Source organism: Polypterus senegalus, chromosome 15, assembly GCF_016835505.1.
Source record: "Polypterus senegalus isolate Bchr_013 chromosome 15, ASM1683550v1, whole genome shotgun sequence".
Classification (NCBI taxonomy): domain Eukaryota; kingdom Metazoa; phylum Chordata; class Cladistia; order Polypteriformes; family Polypteridae; genus Polypterus; species Polypterus senegalus.
This window is the reverse complement of record NC_053168.1, coordinates 26425459-26450654: the sequence shown is the minus strand read 5'-3', so window position 1 is coordinate 26450654 and position 25196 is coordinate 26425459. Positions and strand designations below refer to the sequence as shown.

At 37.6% G+C, this 25196-nt stretch overlaps 1 protein-coding gene across 1 annotated transcript in view; it reads right to left on the bottom strand.

Moving 5' to 3' along the window:
• The window catches only part of LOC120515855 (collagen alpha-3(IX) chain-like), a 161033-nt gene that overhangs the window by 109440 nt on the left and 26397 nt on the right, over positions 1-25196 (bottom strand). Inside the window, exons 2-3 of the mRNA XM_039737189.1 lie at positions 15829-15896; positions 12884-12967 (exon numbers count right to left, since the gene is read on the bottom strand). Of these exons, the coding sequence (XP_039593123.1) occupies positions 12884-12967; positions 15829-15896 (152 nt within the window). The remainder of the gene's footprint in view (positions 1-12883; positions 12968-15828; positions 15897-25196) is intronic.

Sequence of the window (25196 nt, the reverse complement as noted above, 5' to 3'; positions counted from 1 at the left end):
GGCGTTGAAGCTCATCTCCATTACAGTAAATGGAGAAAAACTGCTTCCAGTTATGACCATTACGCGTAGAATTTCGATATAAAACTTGCCCAACTTTTGTAAGGAAGCTGTAAGGAATGAACCTGCCAAATTTCAGCCTTCCACCCACACGGGAAGTTGGAGAATTAGTGATGAGTCAGTGAGTGAGTGAGTGAGTGAGTGAGTGAGTGAGGGCTTTGCCTTTTATTAGTATAGATGACAGACAGACTGACAACATTGACAGACTGCATATCTGCAGCCATATATCTGATTCCATCTTGGTTTTAGGAGTTTACTTTCAGAAGAAGCCCCAATATAAGATTTAGAAATATCAATATCTAAAAAAAACAAAACACAAACTAAAAAACACATATTTAAATTCTGCACATTTCCAAATTCTGAGCCATTTAGAAAAAAAGACCTGAAAGATGTGGGATTAGCTGTGAAATAAAATTTAAAAACCTGCAACATCCTAACACATGTCCAGGTAATAATGACCTAAATCTAAGCTCTGTAAAATTTTTTCTCATATTGTTTTACGTTTCTTTTCTTAAAGGTTTTGAGAATTTCCAAAGATTTTGAGTTAAAATTTTATAATACTTTATATACATTACGTTTTTGTTTTTTTTAATACTAAAATGTGAATATGTAATATGATAAGTAAGCAACCTGATTAGTCTGCAGTGCCGTGGTTGCAAGTTTTAGTTTCAGCAAATGTCTTAATTATAAGGAAATTATGGCTGCCACTGAAACAATTTTATTTTCAGGTTTAATTTAGCCTACATGCTAATTAAGATTCAGAACCCATAATTGCTTCTTTTTTCTTAACCAGATGCCATTTAAAGCTTAAATACAAAAATTAGGGAAATCAACAGCTAACACATGACCTTGGGTTATGTGAAACTAACCACGTTCATCATAAACTGTTCATTTCAATAAAAGAGCTAGAAGAAAAAAAAATAATAAATGAGAAAAAAGTAATTTGCTCCTTTCCACAAAACATTAATTCTCTCATAAAACTGTATATTTTAGAATTGTCTAACTTGGTAGAATTACAGCATTAGAAAGCCATATAGTTTTTTAAAAAAAACATGTTTTGTTAGCAGAAAATTTGGTGGCAGACATAAACTACAGTCCCTATGCCCCCCACCCTCCTGATTTAAAACAAGCATCGAAAAAAAAAAATCCTCCGTTCCCATTTCTACGAAACAAAGACAAATGCTCTTTTAAAAATTGTGCCACAAATCTGTTAGAAAGTCATCAAATAATCTATTTTTAGGAGCCTTAATTAGCCAAATAAAAAGACATGAATTGCCTTTAGTGTAACAATATTAATATCCAGCTGATTTTCTCATAAAGCCTGTCTATTTTTCTGATTATAAAATTTCATATTAACTCTAATTGAAATAAATAGTAAACTTCCTTTAAGCTGCCGTCTTTGATGGAGGGAAGCACTTGGCAAAGATAATGTTTTAGCAGAGCAGAATGAAAAGGAAAACATCTGTTTGGGTTCACTTTATTGGTTCCTTTGTAGTGTGCTGTTTCAGCAGTTCTTAGAGGAGCAGGGGTGTGCAATTTGTGAAAATAATGATCTATTAGAGGAAAGTAATTTTTAAACTCACTTGGCAGCATAAAAATAGGCTAACAGAAATAATGACTTTCAAAAAATCACTGCAGGAGCCTTTTAAAATTTTGCAGCATAGCCACTGCAGGGAGAAAACAAAATCTGAACGCCAGAAATAAATGGCAGTGGTAGATCTGCAATAAAAAAAAAAAAAGTCCTAATGAACAGTATCTGAACCAGAGGCAATTAGCATTGATATATAGAGGGCTTACTGGATTTGTTTTGTTCCATTGTGATTTCTGGCTTCTTCCACTACTGTTGGGTTCATTAGTATGTTATTCCAGTAGTGAAGTCAGTTTGTTATTAATTAAAAATATTATTTAATCAGTCAGTTTTTTATTATGTGACCTCAATTAATCCTGCTTATGGGTGATGGGGTGCATATGGTGCCAAAAGGGAACTAACCTTGAACGGAAAACCAATTATAAATTATGACTTTCTGTCTAAATCTTGTTAGCTGGTATTACTTGTGCTTGCTACAACCGTCAGGAACTGCCACCTTGCCAGTACAGAAGGTGGTCCATTTTCTGAGAGAGTCTGGGGAGCCCTGTACTTTACAGGGAGCCGTATGGGACGCTAGTGTGGACAACAGGATGCCACTACTAGGCAGTGAGTTTAATTACATTAACATAGTGCCATCAAAGTTTATTCGCAGAGGAGCTTGAGGGAAATTCATTAGGGAAAGGAAGCATCCTAATGTAGTAACTTAGAGGCAGAAATTGTTTCCTGTTTGGGAATTTTCCTTAAAATAACAAAAGAGATCCCCACAGCAGTGTTTCCAGTGGTCATTCCTTTATTACAATGGATCTGATGGAGCATCCAGAAAACAAACACCCTGAGTCCACTATGACAAATGCTGACCAGATACAGGGAGAGCTAGTTTATACAGACTGACATGATTTCATGACACATCACTATAATACATTTGTATAATACCCATCACTCCAGCAAACCACATTTTCAATGGCAAACTAAGGACAGAGGTGACCTCTGGGTTTGAATTATTGTTTGGGCCCTGTGTAGGTGTTCTGAGGGAACCACAGAATAACTGATATGTAATGTCAGAACTTCAATCAGAAGAAAATATGAAGCTGGTTTTAAATTAAACATCATTGAAGTAGCAAAGGAAATTGGTAACTGCGCTGCTGCAACAAAATTCAATGTGTCTGAGAAACTAATGCAAGATTGGAGAAGGCAAGAAGATGTTTTAAAAAAATGTTAGTTTTGCATTTTTGAACGGGCGTGTAAGTCGGTTTGATTTTATGATTTATTTTTCGGGTTTCAAGACCCGATTTAAACGTGAGTATATACGATAGTGTAAGACAGCGTTTCTCAACCTTTAAGTATTTGCGACCCAAATTTTCATAACAGTTTTAATCGCGCCGCCCCTAACATTTTTTTGAAATGTAGATGCATATTTTATTAAACCTACTTAACTTTTATCGACATTTATCTAACTCTATATTTATTGTTCTAGTATCAAAATGTAGTTTAAGTTAATTTGTCTTGGTTTCAACAGATGTTTTTTTCATATTTTTTATTTCTTTTTTTCACATCTTCGTGCCCCCCTTTTTGTTACTTTGCATCCGCCTAGGGGAGCCCGCCCCACAGGTTGAGAACCACTGGTGTAAAAACTTGTTAGGCAGCTAAAACCAAAGAAACAGCATCTGAGTTTATCATTGATATATATATAGAGAGAGAGGGAGCATGAGAAGATTAAAGGATGCCGAAGCTTAGAGTTATACTTGATCACCATCGGAGCACAGTATGTCATGTCAAATATTAAAAACACTTCTACTTTGAGATGGACAGGAAAAAATATTCTGGCACCTGTTGTTATTTTCACAAGATCAGGTATTTTCAGCTGTAACCTCCTTGGCATTAAACCAGAGCCCCTCTCAGGCTTGGAATTTCATGTAAAAACGGTTAACTCTGAATGTCTGTCAGGATAAGCTGTTATGATCCAATGACAGCATACGGTCCGAACAGCGCCTGGGATGGTACTCTGCTGCCATCTAGTGGAGAAAATAACATAATACAGTGATCCCTTGCTGTATCGCGCTTTGACTTTCGCGGTTTTGCTCTATCGCGGATTTTATATGTAAGCATATGTAAATGTATATTGCGGATTTTTCGCTGATTCGCGGATTTCTGCGGACAATGGCTCTTTTAATTTATGGTACATGCTTCCTCAGTTTGTTTGCCCAGTTGATTTCATACAAGGGACGCTATTGGCGGATGGCTTAGAAGCTACCCAATCGGAGCACGTATTACATATTAACTAAAACTGCTCAATGCTATAAGATATGCCTCCTGCGCGGTGCTCGATTGTTTGCTTGTCTCTGCCTCTATCTCACCACTCTGACATTCTCTGCGCCTGACGGAGGGGGTGTGAGCAGAGGTGCTGTTTGCACAGAAGCTATTTGCCTAGTGGATACGGACGCTCCTCTAAGAAATGCCGCTTTATCGAGGTGCGTCCAAAAGCACACTTATTGATTTTTTGATTGTTTGCTTTAATCTCAAGCTCTCTTTCTCTCTCTCTGACGTTCTCTGCGCTTGACAGAGGAGATGTGAGCAGAGGGGCTTTTTGCACAGAGGCTGTTTGCTTAGAAGATACGGACGCTCCTGTAAAAAATGCTGAAAGGCTACCTTCACATTGATCTCTTCATTGCCGCTGCTTTATCGCGGTGCTTGCATACTTAAAAGCGCAACAGCCCTATTGATTTTTCATTATTTACTTTACTCTCTCTCTGACATTCTCCGCTCCTTACGCGCACTTTGAAGAGGAAGATATGTTTGCATTCTTTTAATTGTGAGAAAGAACTGTCATCTCTGTCTTGTCATGGAGCACAGTTTAAACTTTTGACTAAAGGGTGTTATTTCATGTCTAGAGGGCTCTAATAATGTTAAAAAACGTATTTAGAAGGTCGTAAACAGGTTTTCTATGCTCTAACTGAGAAAATATTAGATTTATAAATAAAGAATCCTACTTCGTGGAAATTCATTTATCTGTCTGGAGCGGATTAACCGCGATAAACAAGGGTTTACTGTAAAACTGTGCGGAGAATATTTATAAACAGTGTGGGAGAGTTTCTAAGGGCTTAAAATATATAAAAATAATCATACAAACATATGGTTTCTACTTCGCGGATTTTCACCTATCGCGGGGGGTTCTGGAACGCAACCCCCGCGATCGAGGAGGGATTACTGTACTGCAAAAAAATTATGAATATTTCCATGTGTTTTACCACTCTGTTGTAGCTCAATTATGTTCATGAGTTGGGCTGGAGCCTTCAGCCAAAATACACATTGGCATGTTAATGGAAAGCTGTAAATCCTTTTTTTAGAACAAACTGAAACAGAATCCTTATTTGAATCAAGCAATAGTGATAGCGATGAGAATTTGTCATTTGAAGTTAAAACGGATAGTGAAACTGATGCCTATGGCAATTGTATGACCGAATGGCCATGATATGTCTGATGAATTCGATTGTGTTGAGGTTCACTGTTGTGCATGACAAAAAGGTAAAATGATCGAAATCAAGTGGAAGAACAAGAACGATATTGGCCACCTAAACACAGTTCACAAAGCACCACTGTCAATTTTTGTACCGGGAAAATACGGAAGTCACTGAGCCTTGTGCTGTGGTAGCTGACAATAACAGAAGGCATGTGTCGATCATGCAGCTCAGGCACTGACATTCTACTTTCTTGTGTGCAAGCAACAGTAAAGATATTATAAGAAAAGTGTGCAAAGAAACATGCTTCTACTGTCCTGACTGCATCATTAGGATGTGCGTCAGTGACTGTTTCAAAGCATATCACACGAAGGATGTGTGCTAAATCTGCATCAGCATAGCAGTGGATACTAGACACACTTTCACACTATATTTATGGTGGCATTTTGCTATTTACATGTTTCTGTTACACATAATACCATTTTTGTTGCTGAAAAAAATTAAAAGTTTTTGGCTCATTTTTCAATGGGTAAGCATAATACTAAGGAGGCTATGATAACATTATATAAAAAATAAAAGTAGAAACACAGTACCAGGTTTACTTTTTCACCAGTTTGAAGACTCTGGAAATTGTTATCCATATACCAATAAACTTTATCTTTTGTTCAATAGAAACACTGTCAACTGAGTAATTGCGCGAGGTACAGTTTTTGTTGCTTCATTGTCGAGCTGCCTTTCAAGACAATGTGATTTGCTAACCATAGAATTTAGCTCAGGTATGTAAAGTGCAGAGAATGATTTTATTTTCAAAATGAACTTTTCACTTGTCTGAGAAGTCACAGGTGGTAAGGTGTTGTTAACAAAAGGCAAACACCTGTCAAATAAGCTGAAACATTTCTAACTCATGATCCATATCCAGGATGGTCCATACGGCATTAATAAAAACATTTTTTGTTGAATCAGCACATTTCAACATTAGGCTTTTCAGTTATTATGTAAGTGCAAAGAAAGCCAGCAGCTCATCGTAACTGGCGGCAGGCTACATAAGCATCTGTAATTTAGTCTCAGCGTGCAGAGCTGGATGGGCTGCTGTGAATGTTTGTTTTTTAAGTCAGTAACAACTAAAGGTAATATTTTGTCACATAAAAATGAACTGAAAAGGATCACCTGCATCTGAAAAATCTGACTTGTGTCCTGGAAAGTTAACTACAGCTTTGAAAATCTCCCAAAACGCCTGATACAAATGCCTATTTAGAAGTGGCTATGCAAAATCATCACCTTCATACGAGTTTGACCAGTAGAATCTTTAATGCTGTCACTGGCCATTGTTATTAACTAACACTTTTATAACACGACAAACAGCTTTGATCTTTGCTCACTTTCCATTCCGACAGCCCATATTCAACTCTCCTGTTGCTGCTTATGCTGCCTAATAGGTGCTTACCGCTAGCTAAAGTTCACTTGTAGCGTGTAAACTGAGGGATGAGATTAATGGTGGCCGAGTTATCACGGGAAAGTGGTTAAATAGGACTGGATTGGCCAGAACACGTTTTGTTCATAAAGCATTAATTTCGGGGCCACAGTAGCCAAGCTCTGGTTAACCCATGCAGAAGTCTGGCCTTGCATGCACCTTAAATGGCGAGGAGCTGCTTTATATAGACAGGATAGGATAGGCACTGAAATATCTAAGTGCTTAATAGAAACAACTGAACAAACCATGTCATCATTGACCCCTTGGATACAGTGGGCTCGGAATGACTTTTAAGAAAGTTTACTTTCTTGCACAACATATAAATATATTTTGGTTTAGACATTTTTTTTTTTGTTTGTATGCCAAACACCGCAAAGGAATTGGTGTTAACTGAAATACGGATGTTGGTTGGTGGACAATTTGGGGATAAATAAATAATGGATATGTATAAAGGAAATCCTACTACATTACACACTAATGGCAACATGTCTGTTATAATTGACGAGTGTGAAAATGAGAGCAATGGGAAGAAGTACAGTCCGATGACTACAGCAATAAGTAAAATGCAAATCCCAGAAGCATCTCTTAGTAGTGGAATGAGGTATATAAGGATGCTTAAGGACAACCCATCATGGAGAGAATAGGCAGCATTTGACACAACACTGCCATACATTCTTAAAAATAAAGGTGACAGAGTAGTGATGTAATTGTGGAACCATTTTTGGCTCCCAAAAGACCCATTCACATGAAGACTCCAGAAAGAACCATTTATTTATATCCATGCAAAACTTACCATGAATAGATGGTAACATCCATCCATCCATTACCAACCCGCTATATCCTAACTACAGGGTCACGGGGGTCTGCAGGAGCCAATCCCAGCCAACACAGGATGCAAGGCAGGAAACGAACACCGGGCAGGGCGCCAGCCCAGCGCAGTAGATGGTAACAGATTTGTGAAATGCCAATTGGTCATGATTTTAAAAGGACTCTTGCTGCATACTGTACAATAACAAAGGTTAAATCCCCATTTTCTTAATCTCTTGATGTCATCTAGGTAGCCTACCATACATCAAAGATTTTTTTCTACATATTAGGCAGTTTTTCAAATCACAAAGAAACAACTTCATATGCAAAGAACCCTCCCATGATGAAATGGTGCTTTGTCAAGCATGTGGAACCATACAACCCAGAAAAGAACCAAAAAATTATTTTTAAGAGTATATGGTGAGTTAATATCCTTGTCAAACGGGCCTGCAGTACCGCAGCAATTGCTCAGTTTCTATCTCTGAACTTCTCACTGAAAGCATTAAACACTTGGGACAAGAGAGACTTCACCATGTCAAGTATTTTACACTAAATTAAGTAGAATAAAATGTTAGAGCTAATAACTGTATGACTGTTCTTTATCTCTATATATAATTAATTCACACCGGAAAATTATATTTCTGTGTCTGGTCCAAGCACTGTATCATCAATGGGTAATGATTCTACCTGCAGTAAGTCGCACACACGTTTCAAAGAGAGAGAGAAAAAAAATAAATTGATTATCTATAAGAAGCATCCATATTCAAACAGGAACAGGCAAGCATCTGAGCAGTGGTACCTACTACATTCACAGACTCTGGAGAAACTGTAAGTATTAATTATGTGAGGTGGTTTGAAAAATATAAGCCATGGTAAAACTTACTGTTAGGATCTTTTTTTTTAATTTTATTGATTTTGTTAAAATCAAATAACATTCCATATAAATAATACAAATACTGTAACTCAAGTTTCACAAAAAAAAAAAAAGTTCAAAACAAATCATCCCCCACCCCTGAGAAAGAGAGCTAGGCCAGCAGAGTAAAATTTTAAGCTAGTAAAAATAAGTAAATAGATAAATTAATAAATGAATAAAGATAAATGGATTGAAAGAGGGGAGAGAACCTTCTTTTTCAATTTAAATGCTTATTCTAACATATTATTGATTAGATCCGGTCAGATTTTGAAAAAGTTTTGTGCAGAATCCTGTAATTAAGAATTCGATTTTTTCCAGTATCAAATAATATATAACATTGGTTACCCACTGAGTTAGAATAGGAGAGTTAGGATTCTTCCAGTTGAGCAAGATATGTCTACGTGCGAGTAGTGTAGTAAAGGCAATCACAGTTTACTTGTCCTTCTCGGCTTTAAGCTCATCTGGGAGTCCACCAAACACAGCTGTTAATGGATTAGGAGGGATTGTGACACCAAGTCTGTCCGAGAGGTTTTTAAAGATTTTTGTCCAGAATGATGTTAATTTGGTGCAGGCCCAAAACATGTGACTCAGTGAGGCTGGAACTTGATTGCAGCGTTCGCAGTTTGGATCTTGCCCTGGAAACATTTTGGACAATTTTAAACGAGAGAGATGCGCTCAACATATAATTATGAGTTGAATAATTCAGTGCTTTGCGCATATGAAGCTTAAGTGAATTCTGTGTATTTCTACTTTCCACTCCTTTTCTGAGATGTTGAGTGAGAGATCGTTTTCCCACTGTTTTCTTGGATCTTTGAAAGGATGGGACTGTAATATGGTTTAATATAATACAGAAATGCCGTCTGAGTCCTCCAGAATTAGCAATATTTCATCCAGCATAGAGGTAGGTGGGAGGTGAGGAAAATTGGGCAGGTTCTATTTCACAAAGTTTCAAATTTGAAGGTAGTGAAAGAAATGTGTTGCTGGAAAGTTCAATTTGGAGTGTAATTGTTCGTAGGATGCAAAGACGTCTATGTACAGATCTCTAAGTGATTTAATCCCAAATGTTTTCCAGGCATTGAAAACTGCATTTGTTTGAGTGGGTGGAAAAAGGTTACTGTTAGGATCTTTCATTCAGAAATTCCATTGCTTTTTGCACAGTTTTGAGTATGTCATTCACCAGTGCTTTAAAGTAACAATGTACAGTAGATATACTTTGTTACTGTACTTGATTGTATTTTGAGAATATTTCTATTTTACCGGGGTATAAAATTTTCTGTGTATTTACTTCACTAGATTTTCAAATGCAAATGACCACTTTTACTCTGATGTATTTTGCTAGACACTTGTTGCTGCAGTATTAAACCAAAAAACAAAAGGGCTACACAAACACAATGGTTTACTCAGTCAGTTAACTAACATGTAGACTTCCACCACTTTAGAAAAATTATAAGATGAATCTGGGATGATTTTCAGAAATGTGCCACTGACAATAAAACCGTGTCATCTAACCATTCATCTTAATACCATTCATTGCAGCCTGCAGAATGGGTTGGATCTAGATGTTTGGGGCGGGGCTGGATATGGGTGATGCGCAGTCTCATTAACTCTTAGAACTGATGTTAAGTTCGGACATTGTCCTCACAGAAGTCAGCAGGGTAGTTCTGTAGTCTGAAGTGAGGTATTCTTGTGCATTCACATACTGTGGTGGAATTTCGTGACTACAAACCATTTCTGTGAGATCTCTGACTCTGAATTTTGAAAACGTTCCTTTTTTTAAAAAAATAAGTTTTTAATGTTATAAGTATTCTTAATGTTCACAATATCATTTGAAGTAAGGTTTGAGCTGATAAATGGCAGTTTTCCTCATTTGTAATGTCAGTTGCGTTGGAAACAACCCACAATCAAGTATTTGCTACACATTATTGCTCTCATTGAGTATTTTACTATTTTCCTTTTCAATACTTCAAAATAACCAGCAATTCATATTTAGAACATTATAAAAATAATTTTGATTGTCCAGCACAGAAAAAGCTGTTGTTCAAATGTACTTGGATGCAACATGTCTTTAAAAACCCATTTCCTACACTCTCATTTGTAATTTTTCCCCGAGAACATCTGAGTGGTCTCTGAAGAACATGGAGACAGGTTTCACCGGAGTGTCGCTCAAATGTAGAGATGGTAGTGTGGAAAGTGGAGTGAGTCTATGTGAGCTGATACCTGTTGGTCATTCCACCATGAAACACCTTCAGAGGGTTATAAGAAAGAGAGCCTACCAAGTGGCTATTTTAAAGTAATAATTATATCTTAAACAATTATATGTGTAATTTATAATTTTCTAAAAATTGTATTTTTGTTTTAAATCTTCATCTCTCCAAAACTGGATGCAATAGAGCAGTTCTGTTGCCAGTTTTGGGTTTAGCGCCCTCAGATGTATAAGGAAGGCCTTGCAGCAGCCATATTATATGGATAGTGTCACGCACATGCGCATAGGAAACAGCTTGAAGGCTTAGGTGATGGTAATACTCCACCAAGACTGGAGGTGGCACTGTGTTCTAATTGACACCATTCCATCTCTGCCGTCACTTCCAGGGTCTGTCCACCTGGACCCGCCTCTTCCTCCCAGAATCCATGAAATCTGGAGAAGACCGCCATCTTGGGCAGTCTGTCTCAGAGAACAATCTAGATGAATCGATCTTTTGCATTTTACACAATTTTTTTTTTGTATTTTTTTTTTAAACCTTTTCATTATAATTATATGGGGTTGGCCGCAAGGTCACTCAAAACTTTGAAGTTGTCTCTCCTTTTCTTTACAATAGATATAGTAGATAGATGTTTTATTGAATCTCTGAGGTCATTTACAGCTCCAGCAGCAGTGTATATATATATATATATATATATATATATATATATATATATATATATATATATATATATATACTGTATATATATATATATATATACTATATATATATATATATATATAAAATTATATACAGTGTATATATATATATACTCAGCAAAAAAAGAAACTTCACTTTTTCAGGACTGTGTATTTCAACAATAATGTTTTAAAAATCCAAATAACTTTACAGATCTTCATTGTAAAGGGTTTAAACAATGTTTTCCATGCATGTTCAATTAACCATAATCAATTAATTAACATGCACCTGTGGAATGGTCGTTAAGACCTTAACAGCTTACAGAAAGTAGGCATTTAAGGTCACAGTTCTAAAAACGCAGGACACTAAAGAGACTTGTCTACCGACTGTGAAAAACACCCAAAGAAAGATGCCCAGGGTCCCTGCTCATCTGCGTGAACGTGCATTAGGCATGCTGCAGGGAGGCATGAGGACTGCTGATGTGGCTAGGGCAATAAATTGCCATGTCCGCACTGTGAGACGCCTAAGACAGCGCTACAGGGAGACAGGAAGGTCAGCTGATCATCCTCGCAGTGGAAGACCACGTGTAACAACACCTGCACAGGATCGGTACATCCGAATATCACACCTGCGTGACAGGTACAGGATGGCCACAACAACTGCCCGAGTCACACCAGGAACACACAATCCCTCCATCAGTGCTCAGACTGTCCGCAATAGGCTGAGAGAGGCTGGACTGAGGGCTTGTAGGCCTGTTGTAAGGCAGGTCCTTACCAAACATCACCAGCAACAACGCCACCTATGGGCACAAACCCACCTTCGCTGGACTAGACAGGAGTGGCAAAAAGTGCTCTTCACTGATGAGTCACGGTTTTGTCTCACCAGGGGTGATAGACGGATTTGTGTTTATCGTCGAAGGAATGAGCGTTACACCGAGGCCTGTACCCTGGAGCGGGATCGATTTGGATCGATGGCTAGGGCCATTCCCCCCAGAAATGTCCAGAAACTTGCAGGTGCCTTGGTGGAAGAGTGGGGTAACATCTCACAGCAAGAACTGACAAATCTGGTCCAGTCCATGAGGAGGAGATGCACTGCAGTACTTCAAGCAGCTGGTGGCCACACCACATACTGACGGGTACTTTTGATTTTGAGCCTCCCTTCATTCAGGGACACATTGTGAAACATTTTTAGTTTATGTCTTACGGTGTTGACTCTTTTAGTGTTCATACAAATATTTACACATTAAGTTTACTGAAAGTAAAAACAGTTGAAAGTCAGAGGACGTTTCTTTTTTTGCTGAGTATATATATAATTTATGCTGTCACATATATATTGTCTAATAAGAGGGTACAATGTGAAATTTACAGAGACGGACTTTAAGGATGCACCACCAAGAATGGATTTTAATGTAACGCAGCTACTAACATATCTTCCTTTCCCATTTCTAGAACTGAAGACTGAAAAGAACAGCTGAAGTAATATCTCTAGCTTCACTCCTTCTGTTCCTTCCACTATAAGGACCTACTTGGACAGAAAAGTAGACGTTCATTATGGAACCAAGAGCTGACAGAGACCCCTTTCAGACTCCCTGTGCATACCCTAATTCTTGTAACACCTTAAATGGCCTGTATACCTTGGCTATTAAACAGCCTTATGCTTTTATGTTTAATATTTTCACAGCAGTATATAGTCATAGTAATTTAGTGTTATTACCTGGGAGGTCATCTTGCCCAACTCGTATCTTCGGACACACGGTACTGTCATCTAAACTGTTAGGGTTGAATTCAATTTTTGTTTCTGAGGGAAGGTAAAGGTAAGGTTAGTGAGGTGAGTCTCAACACCAAAAAGCAGTTTACTTGAAAAAACAGGGATACATTTACCATTCTTTGACAGATCTAATCACATTATAAACTTGCAGCAAAAATGATATTTCTTATTACAGCACTATTTTGTCTATGACTTTGGGAAATTAAGTAGACATGACAGCTCATTTAAAGATTTCTGTACTGTATGTAAAGCTACTGCTGATAAAGTTGAAGGTTACAAGAGTCACATGTGGACTGATATTTTTAAATGTATGCTGGGACAAAATAGCTCTGCCTGTTAACATGCTGCAACATAAGATGGCATTACATCACATAACCTGCTTCATCTAATTCAGTACCATGGGGGGGTTACAGCCAAGAGCGTCAGGCACAGGCCAAGAATCAACTCTGGACAGGCTGCCAATCGATTGTATGGCCCAGTCGCACAACCAACCAGAATTCAGAATCAACAGCAAACATGTCATGAGTTGGATTGTTCAAAATATTTCATGAGTGTTTGTGTATTCAAAGGTATGGCCTAACACTCCATTCTGGATTTTTCATGGCAAGGAATCCAATATTGAGGTCAGTTTACTGAAACACTGCTTACTTTTTGTGCTGTGTTGTGAATTATTGTCAGCCATTGTTAGATGAGAATCCACATCGTTAGGGGTGTTTGCTCAAAGGTCATGAACTCTTGATTACAATATTAAAGGTTAAAAGATTGCTATTTTGAGCACTTTCTAATCCAGGTTTTTACAGTTACAAAACCCTTCTTGATGAGCATATTCTCTAAACTCAGTAGTGTTTTTGGTGCTGACACTTTGCTTGCAAATATTTTGACTTCAGTTTTTGCTCCTCATTTCAATTTCATTTCAATTCTGATTTCTGATTACTCAATCTCACAGTTTTAACCCTTTTTTGACTTCTGACTATGTCTTATCTCCTGATCCTGCTCAAAAAATATTTTTGCAAGTCCTTGCTAGTATAACAGAACCCGTGAGAAAACTCACACAGACACAGTGAGAAAGTGCAAACTCCACAAAGTGTGACGATTTGATTCTGATTTTTCTTAATGGTTCCTTGGGCTGTAAATACAGTATAACGTATGCAATGTTGGAATCCAGTGGTCACGTTTATTTTTTGTTTCATTGCATCATTTCTTATGTCAATTGGCTTTATCCCAATACTCCATTTTGTTTTTTATGGGCACCACCCTTTTTCTGTCCTCCTGGCCATCGGACCTTACTTTATTCTTTCTTACTTAGCATTACCTAATTTTATTTTTAAATTTTTCTTTTTTCTTTCTTCACCTTGTAAAGCACTCTGAGCTACATCATTTGTACAAAAACATGCAATATGAATACATGTTGTTGTTGGTGTTGTTGTTTTGGGACTTTAGTGTTGACAGTTGCTATATGGTTGCTAGGAGTAATGTCAAGGGTCACTGACAGCATGACATCACAAGTCAAGGGCTATAAAGTTCAGCATTGTGGCCCTGGTTTTCCAAGTTTGTATTCACTAAAAAGACGAAGCTATCTGTTGGTTTGTTCATTTGAAAGGCTCCTCGGTTTCGAAATCTTTTCTATTCCTGATTTATGTTTTTTGTTGTGGCCCAATTACATGGATTACTCTGTCTTTCTTCTTTCTTAACAAACTATGTCTGGAATGTAAATTCTAATGAGTTATGAGTTTAGCTTGCTTTCTCCGACCTTCCATTATTTAAAAACTGCTGCCATGTGGAGTACCTACACAAAAGTGTGGTGACCTGGTCCAGAAGTAACCACTGTGCCAGCATGCCATGTTAATCTGCTGTATAATAGGTTTAATTTTCCTGAACCAACAAGCAGAAAGTTAACAATGAAGTGTAAATATTTTAGAATGAAAATTAATAGACAGTTGTCAGCATTTACACTACTCCATTATTTTGAACGAAATCAGGAGAGCGGAGTACTTGTGAAGTTCAGTTCATAAAACTTTTTTTTTTTTTCAGAAAAAGAAAGCATATGCATGTGACAGGACTCAAATGAGCAATTTTGTAGAATGTAGAAGTAATGACTGACACCATGTCCTCACTTAAAAAGTTAACAGTAAATCAGACTTGGCGAGTAGGCCTACTCCTCTAACTCAATGGGCATGACTAAAATGAGTTTATTGTTCTGTGGGGAGATATAAATAACTGCAAGATGCCAAATTTGCCAACAACTATAAAGTCCTGACTGGAGGAATTTCTGTCACTGCAGAATGAAAAATGGATCAAACTATGCAATTAAACGACATGCACCATTGAGCGCAAAAATGCTGTATTCTAATTAAGAAACTGGAAGAAATGAAAACTTGGAGTCATCATGTTCCTCCTGCACCAGAGTTGCTTACCGAACATGTATTATTAATTTATGTTACGAATGATCCTAAGTGTCTTTAAAATGTGTGGTATGTTAACAGAAATCCCAGCAATAATTGAGTCTTATGATTCAGCAGAGAACGATTGTCATTTGCTGGTAATTTATAGATTTTTCTTAATATTTATTTGAGTTTATTATAATTTTTCATAATTAGTTTGGTTATTGCTGGCTTCTCACAGATCCAACATCCCAGGTTTGAGTCCTGTGCCTGAACAATTTCCATGTGGATTTTGCATAATCACTCTGTGTGTGTGTGTGTGGGCCACCATCCCAAATGTCGTTAGGTTAATCAGCAATTCCAAATTGATTCCTATGAACATGTGTGTGTATGTGCCCTTGGCTGTTTCATTGTGCCCAGTGGTGCCAGGATAGGGCACACACCACATGTGACTCTGAATTGTATTAAGTGGGTTTGAGAATAAGATGAGATGATAATAGAGCTACTTACGAGATAAACCAAGAGTCCACAGAGCTGAGAGAAGAATGATGGAACTTGATAGCTGCCAAAGTTTTTTTCTAATAAGAAACAATTAAAAAATATTATTAACTTATGTATTCACTTAAGTCAAATATAAAGGGTAAAGGATAGACAGGCAAATTATCATAATCAGAAAATTATTCCTTTAAATAGTTGACATGCTTTCCTTTCCTTGGGTATCCATTTTTAAAGACAACTTTTTACGATAAATTAAAAAAAAAAAAAAAGATTTTTACTTGAAGCTAATTTGACATTTAATAATCAGTAAGTAGTTTAATTTTACATTAAAATAAACACTAATGTAAAACTGTTTAGAACTCCATACTCTGAAATACTGTAGTTTTAAGCAGAGTGTGTCAGAACAGTCAGATAGTTAATGATACTCATCAAAAAGGCTGTCAATTGCTGAAATCTCCCATTAATATTAAATTAAATCATGTCTTCATCCATCCATTTTTAAACCTAATTATTCCAAACAAGGAGAGCAGTATAGACCTAACTAGAACTTGATGGGCACCAGTGTAAAAAAGAATTTACTCCACTCTCATGTGAGATGAAAGTCACTCTGGACCCCCAAGCCCCATGGATAGCAGTTCAACTGCCTGTAATTACACCACTGGCAGAGTCTATCAGAGTTGCCTCAGGCAAAATGCAGGAACCAGTCCTGGATGATATGCCACAATGCACACTCACACGTGCATCCATATGCAGTTATCTTCACTAATTTAGAATTCCAATCAGCCTAACAAAAGAAAAACCCCTCTTAACAAAAGAAACAAAAAAGAAAATTTCATTTTGAATCCCCATGGGATTAATAATGTATAGCTAATCTAATGAACAGGGAGAGAATTTATTAATTCCACACAAACAGTGACCGGGTTAAGAATGTATCCTAGGTGTCTGGATCTGTGAGGGAGAATTGTTGACTACTGTGTCAATATGTAGTTCAGCTATTTCAACATGGTGTAATAAACACAAATCAGTAATTGATATGCTGTGACATCACGGGTGTTCAGAGACACAGGTAAGTTGTTCCCTTTTCTGATTTCTTTAATTACCCAAATGCTGTCTTTGTGATGTTTGTTGACTCTACAGCTTTCTAGTGATTTACTCCATTTGTGTGTGGCTTGTGTTTTTAGCAAGGTTTTTCTTTTTGTGCGTTTGTGTTTGGTTCCCAATTTTTGATGCAGTGAATCCACAGATTTAGGGGTGTTCAAATGATCCCTTAACATAATGTGTACTTAACCTTAGTTTAGGTTTTGATTTTTCTTTTATTTTTGTTAGTTTTGGAGTATGAGAGGATTCACCATGTAGTGCTGCTATATTAAGTATATACACGTAACATAGGTGTTCCATATTTAATTTATTCTGGCCTTTTCACACAGTATTTACTTGTATTTTTCTTTCCCTAATTACATATTGGAATATAAGGATTCCATTTATTATGCTGGCTTTTGCAAGATTTTTTTATTTTTATTTATTTTATCTGTTGTTATTTTGTTTACTGGTTCTCAACGCCATTTGTTTTTGGTTTTCCTTGGTAACGACCCAGAGGCATGTGGCCCATGATGTCATTGAGATAATGGGATAAAAGGTCATCTTTAAGGTCAGATCTCTATCTGAGATTGTGGACAACAACCTTTGATCCTTTCTTTGTACTTTGGTAACAAATTTTGCCTCTCCTTTTGACTTTGATCTCTAAAATTCATCTCACAGTTTTGGTGCTTGTACTTTTGATCTCCTGTTTACTATCTTTGTATGTTTCTTGACAATATCTCTTCTCTTGATCCTTTTTTCCTCTGGTGATTTTTATTTTTAACAAATTTGCAATTATTTAAAAAAAGTCCTGTTTTCACTTTGCTATTCTGGGGTATTGTGTGTTGCTTAATGTTGGGGAAAAATGAATTCCAATGGTATTAGCACAAGGTTGCAACATAACAAAATGAGAGAAAAGTAAAGGGGTCTGAATACTTGCTGAATCCACTGTATATTTTTCTATCGTAGCAAAACGGTTAGATTCAGTGGCACGCCTTGCATTTTTGTCTTTTGTGCCAACTGAGTCCTCACAGATGCCATATGGCAAAAAGACATTGGTGCTGAACCTCTTTAAATTTGGACCACTTGTTTAAATTAGAGTGTGACTAGTATCTATTTAAGAATTACTAGTAGGGGGGAAATTACTTTAAGCATCCAGTTATCTTGTCAAAGTTTATGCATGTGTGTGTGCGTGTGTGTGTGCAAGGTAAAGTAAAAGCAAATGTGAACTTTATTTAACCAGGGTAGATTTTGCAGAATGTATTTTGTTAATAAAGATAATGTCATAATTAAAATAAGTGTGGTTGCGAATTGTAACTCAAAACAGAGCAGGGGCATAAAGCCTAGCTTAACACCTGTTAGTGCTCCCTCATTGGTCCATCCTCAGGCTGTGTCAGGTAGATACAGGGATGGGATTGGAGGAAAAAGAGAGGACTGGAGGAACACAGAAGTAAAAGAGGGGACACACTTGGAGTAGAGTTGAACACTGTTAGGAGAGGAAGGATAACTTAAGCGGAACGCTGAAGTGAGACACAGCTTTAAGGAGACAGCTTTAGCAAAACGCCTAACTAGTAGAAGAGAAGTAGAAGCATAACGCTGACGAGGACGATAAATCTATACTATATTGAAATGTAGAAACGAAAAAGAAAAAAAGAAACGTATGGCAAAATGGTTTTTTGAGAGAGTAAGAGAGGGAGGAGTAGAAAACTGAAGCTGTTAAACAATTTAGTGGGACAAAAGTGAACGCCATTCCCTAACAGGCACTATCGGATAAAATGTGTCCAGCAGGGGTGACCGGAGTGTGCAGGAAATAAACGAGGAGAAAGTCGGTAGGACACGTGTGCAACCCACTGGTGAATTTTTCCTGATACCAGACAGGGGTGAGACAAAAGACCAAAGGATGGACACAAGGAGGAAGAGTTCATCCACCCAAGGTCTGCGTGTGTGTGTATTTTTTTTTTTTTATTATTTGTTTGATTTTTGTGGCTTGAGCTAAAGCTCAAATGAAGGGGTCAGTACAGTTTTGTTTGTTGGCCATTACACACCCAAGCTGCATTTGGGGCCCCCAATGGAGTGACTAATTGCTCTAAAACGATATACAGTAGATACTAACAGTGAGCTCACCAGTAGTGTTGAAAGGACGGCGTATAGTTTTGTAAACAGCTTATCATTCTTTTGTTTTTTTTCATACTGTACATAGTTATAATATGCAAATGTTTGGTCGTCTGTTTCTTGGTTTCAAGTAAAGAGAACATTTTGTGTTCTTTAAACTGAGTGAAAGGTGTGATTTGTTACGAGTTAAATGAGCTAAATGGTTGAAAGTAAATTTAACTATTGGGTGGTGACACCAAACTAAAGACCTCCAGGCCCTGCACACTGCTTAAGAAGGAAAGGACGTACAAGGGGGTTACATTTATATCATCTTGTAGTTCCAGTTTGACTTTTATATAGTACCTTAAAGTGACAGCATGTGTCTGTTATAAATCATGTTATAGTAATTTTTGGGTCTCATTTTCTAATTTATATAAAATGTATGTGTGTTTGTTTCCCAAAGCTGATATCTGATGCAGATGTAAGGCAGTCTCAAATATACTCTCTGCTTCTAGGAGACAGCTAAGAGCCTTAATCAATTTTACCTAACACCTCAATCATCCCTTAGGTATCTCACTGACAAAGCACTCGCATTGCACCCCAAGGTAAGAACCGCTTCCAAGCCTTCTCTTCTTTCATTGTCGGTGTTCATATCCTAATCCTGTGATGCAATAAGATGTCTCTCTCTAGAGAAGCACTTTAACACACTTGTTGGAGTTCTTGCATCTAATTTGCCTATAGAAATCATATAAATGTATTTTGTTGTTTTCACTACTTCTTATGAGTCGTGTAATTTATCACAATAGAATATATTGTATGTAACAAAAACCCATACTTTATATCACGTCAGAGAATATGCAAGAGGCTTACCAGTGAAATACAGAAGACTATACAGACATAATCCCTTCTGGCTAACTTCACTCCTCAGAGATGTTATGCCTTCTGTTTTCAATTTACCATTTAATTAATTTAAGTAAATGTACTTGTTCCCCTGTGGGAGTGGCTCAGTTGTACACTGCTTACCGCTGCCATCTTGTAACTCAGGGGACGTGGGTTGATTTGTTGTTTCTTCATTATCAAGATGGACATTACACATTTACCCATTTTTTGTTGTGTCTTTCATTGCTGTTCCCTTTTCATTGTGATGTAGTTAGACAGATGTTTGGGTAGGATGCGTGGTAATCAGCAGGCACCAGCTGTTACAAGAGCCAATGGATATAAGTAAAAATGGGTTACCGGTAGACAAGGTGGTATTTGTGTTCAGCTGGAATTCAGGCCAAAATGATTGCCGGTCATAGATGGGGTATAACAACAGAAAGAGCAGCGTCAGTTGAGCTGGTGACTTACCAGAGAGCTGGACTGAGTATTGAGGAGAGTTTCTATGGCATGGCCATTTCATCATCAGCAGAGTGGTAGACTGCCCAAGGAGTGAGAAGGTGGGATGCTTAAGCATACCATCATCCTGAGATGGACAAGGAACCCTTGAAACTGTGGCAACCTTATGAATTGTGGTTTGAAAGTGTCTAAGAGATGGGGTTGGATGGCAGGCAACATCTAGGGAAGGAGCTCATCCCATTGTCTCCCACAGAAGGGCAAGGCACCATGAGAGTTCAGTGCAGTTCAGACCTACTTGGTGGATCAAAGATGCAATAGGCTGTGACTGAAGTGTGCCAGATTCCTGAGAAGGACTGTGTGAGCAATAAAAACACGCAAAGGGTTTTACCTCTGTGAAATTTGGGATTTTAACTTGGATAATATAGAGAAAAGCCAAGCAAAATGACACCTTTTATTGGCTAACTAAAGAGATTACAATATGCAAGCTTTCGAGGCAACTCAGGCCCCTTCTTCAGGCATATTGTAATTTTTTAGTTAGCCAATAAAAGGTGTCATTTTGCTTGGCTTTTCTCTACATTCATAATGGCTAACATGGTACAACACCCTAATACTACTAACTTGGATAATAATAATCTATAGAATACTAATGATGCGCTTATGGACAGGAGTGATTAATTTAAACTTCAAGGACAGATAATTAAGCCACAGCAAGTCAGAATTGTGAACTAATCAGTGTTGGAGCCTGCAGGTGGGCAGGTTGGGCATTTGATGCAGGCCCCATTCAAATGGATGGACCATAAACATGACAAGAAATTCTGTTTAACAACATTCTGGCACATCCTAATGCATAGTCTTATATACAGTATATATTGTCACACACTTGTGCATGGGAGGCAACTAGAAGGACCTAAAGAAGGTAATTCCATGCTAGGCCTGGGTGCAGTAAACCTTTCTCTGTTATTCCTGCAGACCAAACAAGGAAAATTCTGCCTGGGCCATGATGACGCCACTTCCAGTTCCGGCCTTTATGATGTCACTTCCGTTGGCGTGCCTTAAAAGCCAGACATCCTCCTTCAGTTCTCAGCTCCTTTTTTGAACTCAGTGTGTACACTAAGGTACTACCAATTCTTCCACTTTGCAGCCTTATTCAAGTATACAGGTGGCTACACCAAACCTTTTCCTGTGCCAAGATGGTTTATTTTCACTATATATACTCAGCAAAAAAAGAAACGTCCTCTGACTTTCAACTGTTTTTACTTTCAGTAAACTTAATGTGTAAATATTTGCATGAACACTAAAAGAGTCAACGCCATAAGACATAAACTAAAAATGTTTCACAATGTGTCCCTGAATGAAGGGAGGCTCAAAATCAAAAGTACCAGTCAGTATCTGGTGTGGCCACCAGCTGCTTGAAGTACTGCAGTGCATCTCCTCCTCATGGACTGGACCAGATTTGTCAGTTCTTGCTGTGAGATGTTACCCCACTCTTCCACCAAGGCACCTGCAAGTTCCTGGACATTTCTGGGGGGAATGGCCCTAGCCCTCACCCTGCGATCCAACAGGTCCCAGACGTGCTCAATTTCTTCGACGATAAACACGAATCCGTCCATCACCCCTGGTGAGACAAAACCGTGACTCATCAGTTTTGCCACTCCTGTCTGGTCCAGCGAAGGTGGGTTTGTGCCCATAGGCGGCGTTGTTGCTGGTGATGTCTGGTAAGGACCTGCCTTACAACAGGCCTACAAGCCCTCAGTCAAGCCTCTCTCAGCCTATTGCGGACAGTCTGAGCACTGATGGAGGGATTGTGTGTTCCTGGTGTGACTCGGGCAGTTGTTGTGGCCATCCTGTACCTGTCACGCAGGTGTGATATTCGGATGTACCGATCCTGTTGTTACACGTGGTCTTCCACTGCGAGGATGATCAGCTGTCCTTCCTGTCTCCCTGTAGCGCTGTCTTAGGCGTCTCACAGTGCGGACATGGCAATTTATTGCCCTAGCCACATCAGCAGTCCTCATGCCTCCCTGCAGCATGCCTAATGCACGTTCACGCAGATGAGCAGGGACCCTGGGCATCTTTCTTTGGGTGTTTTTCACAGTCGGTAGACAAGTCTCTTTAGTGTCCTGCGTTTTTAGAACTGTGACCTTAAATGCCTACTTTCTGTAAGCTGTTAAGGTCTTAACGACCATTCCACAGGTGCATGTTAATTAATTGATTATGGTTAATTGAACATGCATGGAAAACATTGTTTAAACCCTTTACAATGAAGATCTGTAAAGTTATTTGGATTTTTAAAACATTATTGTTGAAATACACAGTCCTGAAAAGGGACGTTTCTTTTTTGCTGAGTATATATATATATATATATAAATATATATATATATATATAATATATATGCTGTATATATATATATATACAGTATGCTATAAAAAGCTCGGGCTCCTAGTAGTCTGTGGTTCTCTTTCATCTGCGGTTTCGGTTTGTTGACATGTTTGCCCCCTACTCCCCGGTCTTTCAGCGGTTAAGCGACGTTTCATTTTGCCAATGTGCTCGCCTCAGTTGTGTATTAGAGGCTAAGCGAGTTTCTTTCCTCTCGGTGGTTTCACTTTGGTAACAGAGTGGCTTTCTTTGAGCTTCATGCTGTAGCCAGACAGACAGACACACACACTTCCATGCATAGATGTTTATATATTAATATATATATACACATATATAGGTAGACAAAATTTTAACGATAACACTGGCAACTGTGTCAGTGAGAGCAAGAACAAAAGCTGTGCCATTTGAGTAGAAAAAATCATAGCAGTAATTTGGTAATCATTATATAAATGTAATAGCCATCAAAATCCTGCACAGGTGCACCTTACAAAAGTAAGCAAATGGACAATTGTCAGTCTAGTTCTAATTACTGGGTAAGCATATCTTTGTCAGGAAAATTAACAATAAAAACAGCCATGAAAAAAGAGCTTCAGTCCAAATGAGACAAGCATACTGGCACTTTGTTTCTCTACAATATTACAGAATTCAGCTTAGTTGTTCAAAATGGCGCAAGCACAGCACGTCATTATTTAAGGGACATTTGTAATATAATCAGAATACAGCAATGGAAAATTCAAAGGTCAAGAGATATTGTTATGCTTCTAGATAATAAAATAATATAAAATAATTGCACATCTTAAGCCATAAGAAATGTGTACAAAGTACAACTGAACTATGTGTATGTCCTAAATATTTTAGAACAATTTGGGACATTATTTATCATATGCTAAAAGATTTTATAGTAATAAAAATTTTTCATGTAACTTGTATAATGTTGAAAATTATTCTCCTGCATATGTGTTTGTATATGAAACACAAATAAGATAAAAAAAAAATAAAATAAAAAGGATACATGCAGGGCTCAAGCCATGATGCCACTGACTTGCTAGCCTCATTGAGGGTGTTTTCTTTTTATGGGGGTGGCTCTAAATCATGAGATTAATTTATTAGTGAAAAAGATTATTTCTTAGGTTGACTGCAAATTAACTGAGAGTATGTGGTACCACACCTGGATGAAAGTGGGCAAAATAAGATAACCATTAACAGGTTTCTGACCCCATATTTCATTTGATTTTCAATGTTTGTTTTTGGTTTTATGTTTGAAGTCAGTGATCAGGCTGCATAATAATTATATAATAATATAATATAATAATAATCATAAGTATGCTGTTGAAAATATTACAATCATTCCAAAATTCATATCAGCTCTCATATCAATAGAAAAGGATGGTCTGGAAGTACAAAGGAAAGCAAGACCTCTTCAAACAAAATGGCAGAGAGACTCCTTTTCCATAAAATAAAGCTTTTTTCTTTGTTAAAGTTTTCACTTAATAATTGACCACACTTTTTCCTTAAATAAGATGACTGTCATGACGTAACACATATGCACGTGTATGTAAATCATGTCTTTAGTGACTTGCAGCTTCATAGCAACCAAAAGTCAAAATGGTGGAGCTGATGATGGCATCGTTACGTAATCCTAAAAAGATAACATGTTATAAATAAATCATAACAGTTATCATGAGGTCAGACCATTAAACCAACCGGTTGTGAACTAGGAGACCCAAAGCACTAAAGAGTTCCAGAGCACGTAGTCCCAAACACTTCCAATAATTCTCACTTGAGGGTAATATCACAGTCATACCCCAGATAGTACTAAGGGCAAGCACCAAATCTTTATAAAATAAAACATTTATTCCCAGTACAGAATCCAAATGGAGTGGTCAAATAAGCAGCCAGAAGATCAAAATTTCAAAATATACAAAGGGCACCAGAAGAGCAAAATACAGATAACTTGCCAACTCCAGAGCAAATTCACAATGAACTGCCAGGAACTGTGGAAGACTCTCTGGTTTTATAGGGCAGAGGGCAGTTCCTGTAGTTGGCAGATGGCCCCCACCTCCTGTAGAACCACCCACAAAACACATATTTTTGTGTATATTATGTTATTAATGATGTTTTTTATCATTAGATTAATCATGTTTTGAATGCTATTTTGTTTAGTCATTATTTTACATGTATACTGTATATAATGTTTCTTTGTTAGCAATGTAAATGTGATGAGTCTTTTAGGAATGTATTTGCAATCTTGGTTAGACCTGTTTAAAATTTTTCTAAACTTTATGTCGAGGTCATAACCCATGTGAACTCACCCTTGGCAAGTTAACTAATGACATGACGATGAGGCAACACAATGATGTAAAAACAAATGGTAATCATGAACATTGTAAAATAAAACAGTTGAGGGGACATGGAGCAGGCGAATTTGGTGGTGTTTACAGGTGTGTTGTTATTACTTTTTTTTTTCTTCTCAGGTCAGGATAAATGAAAAAGAACGAGA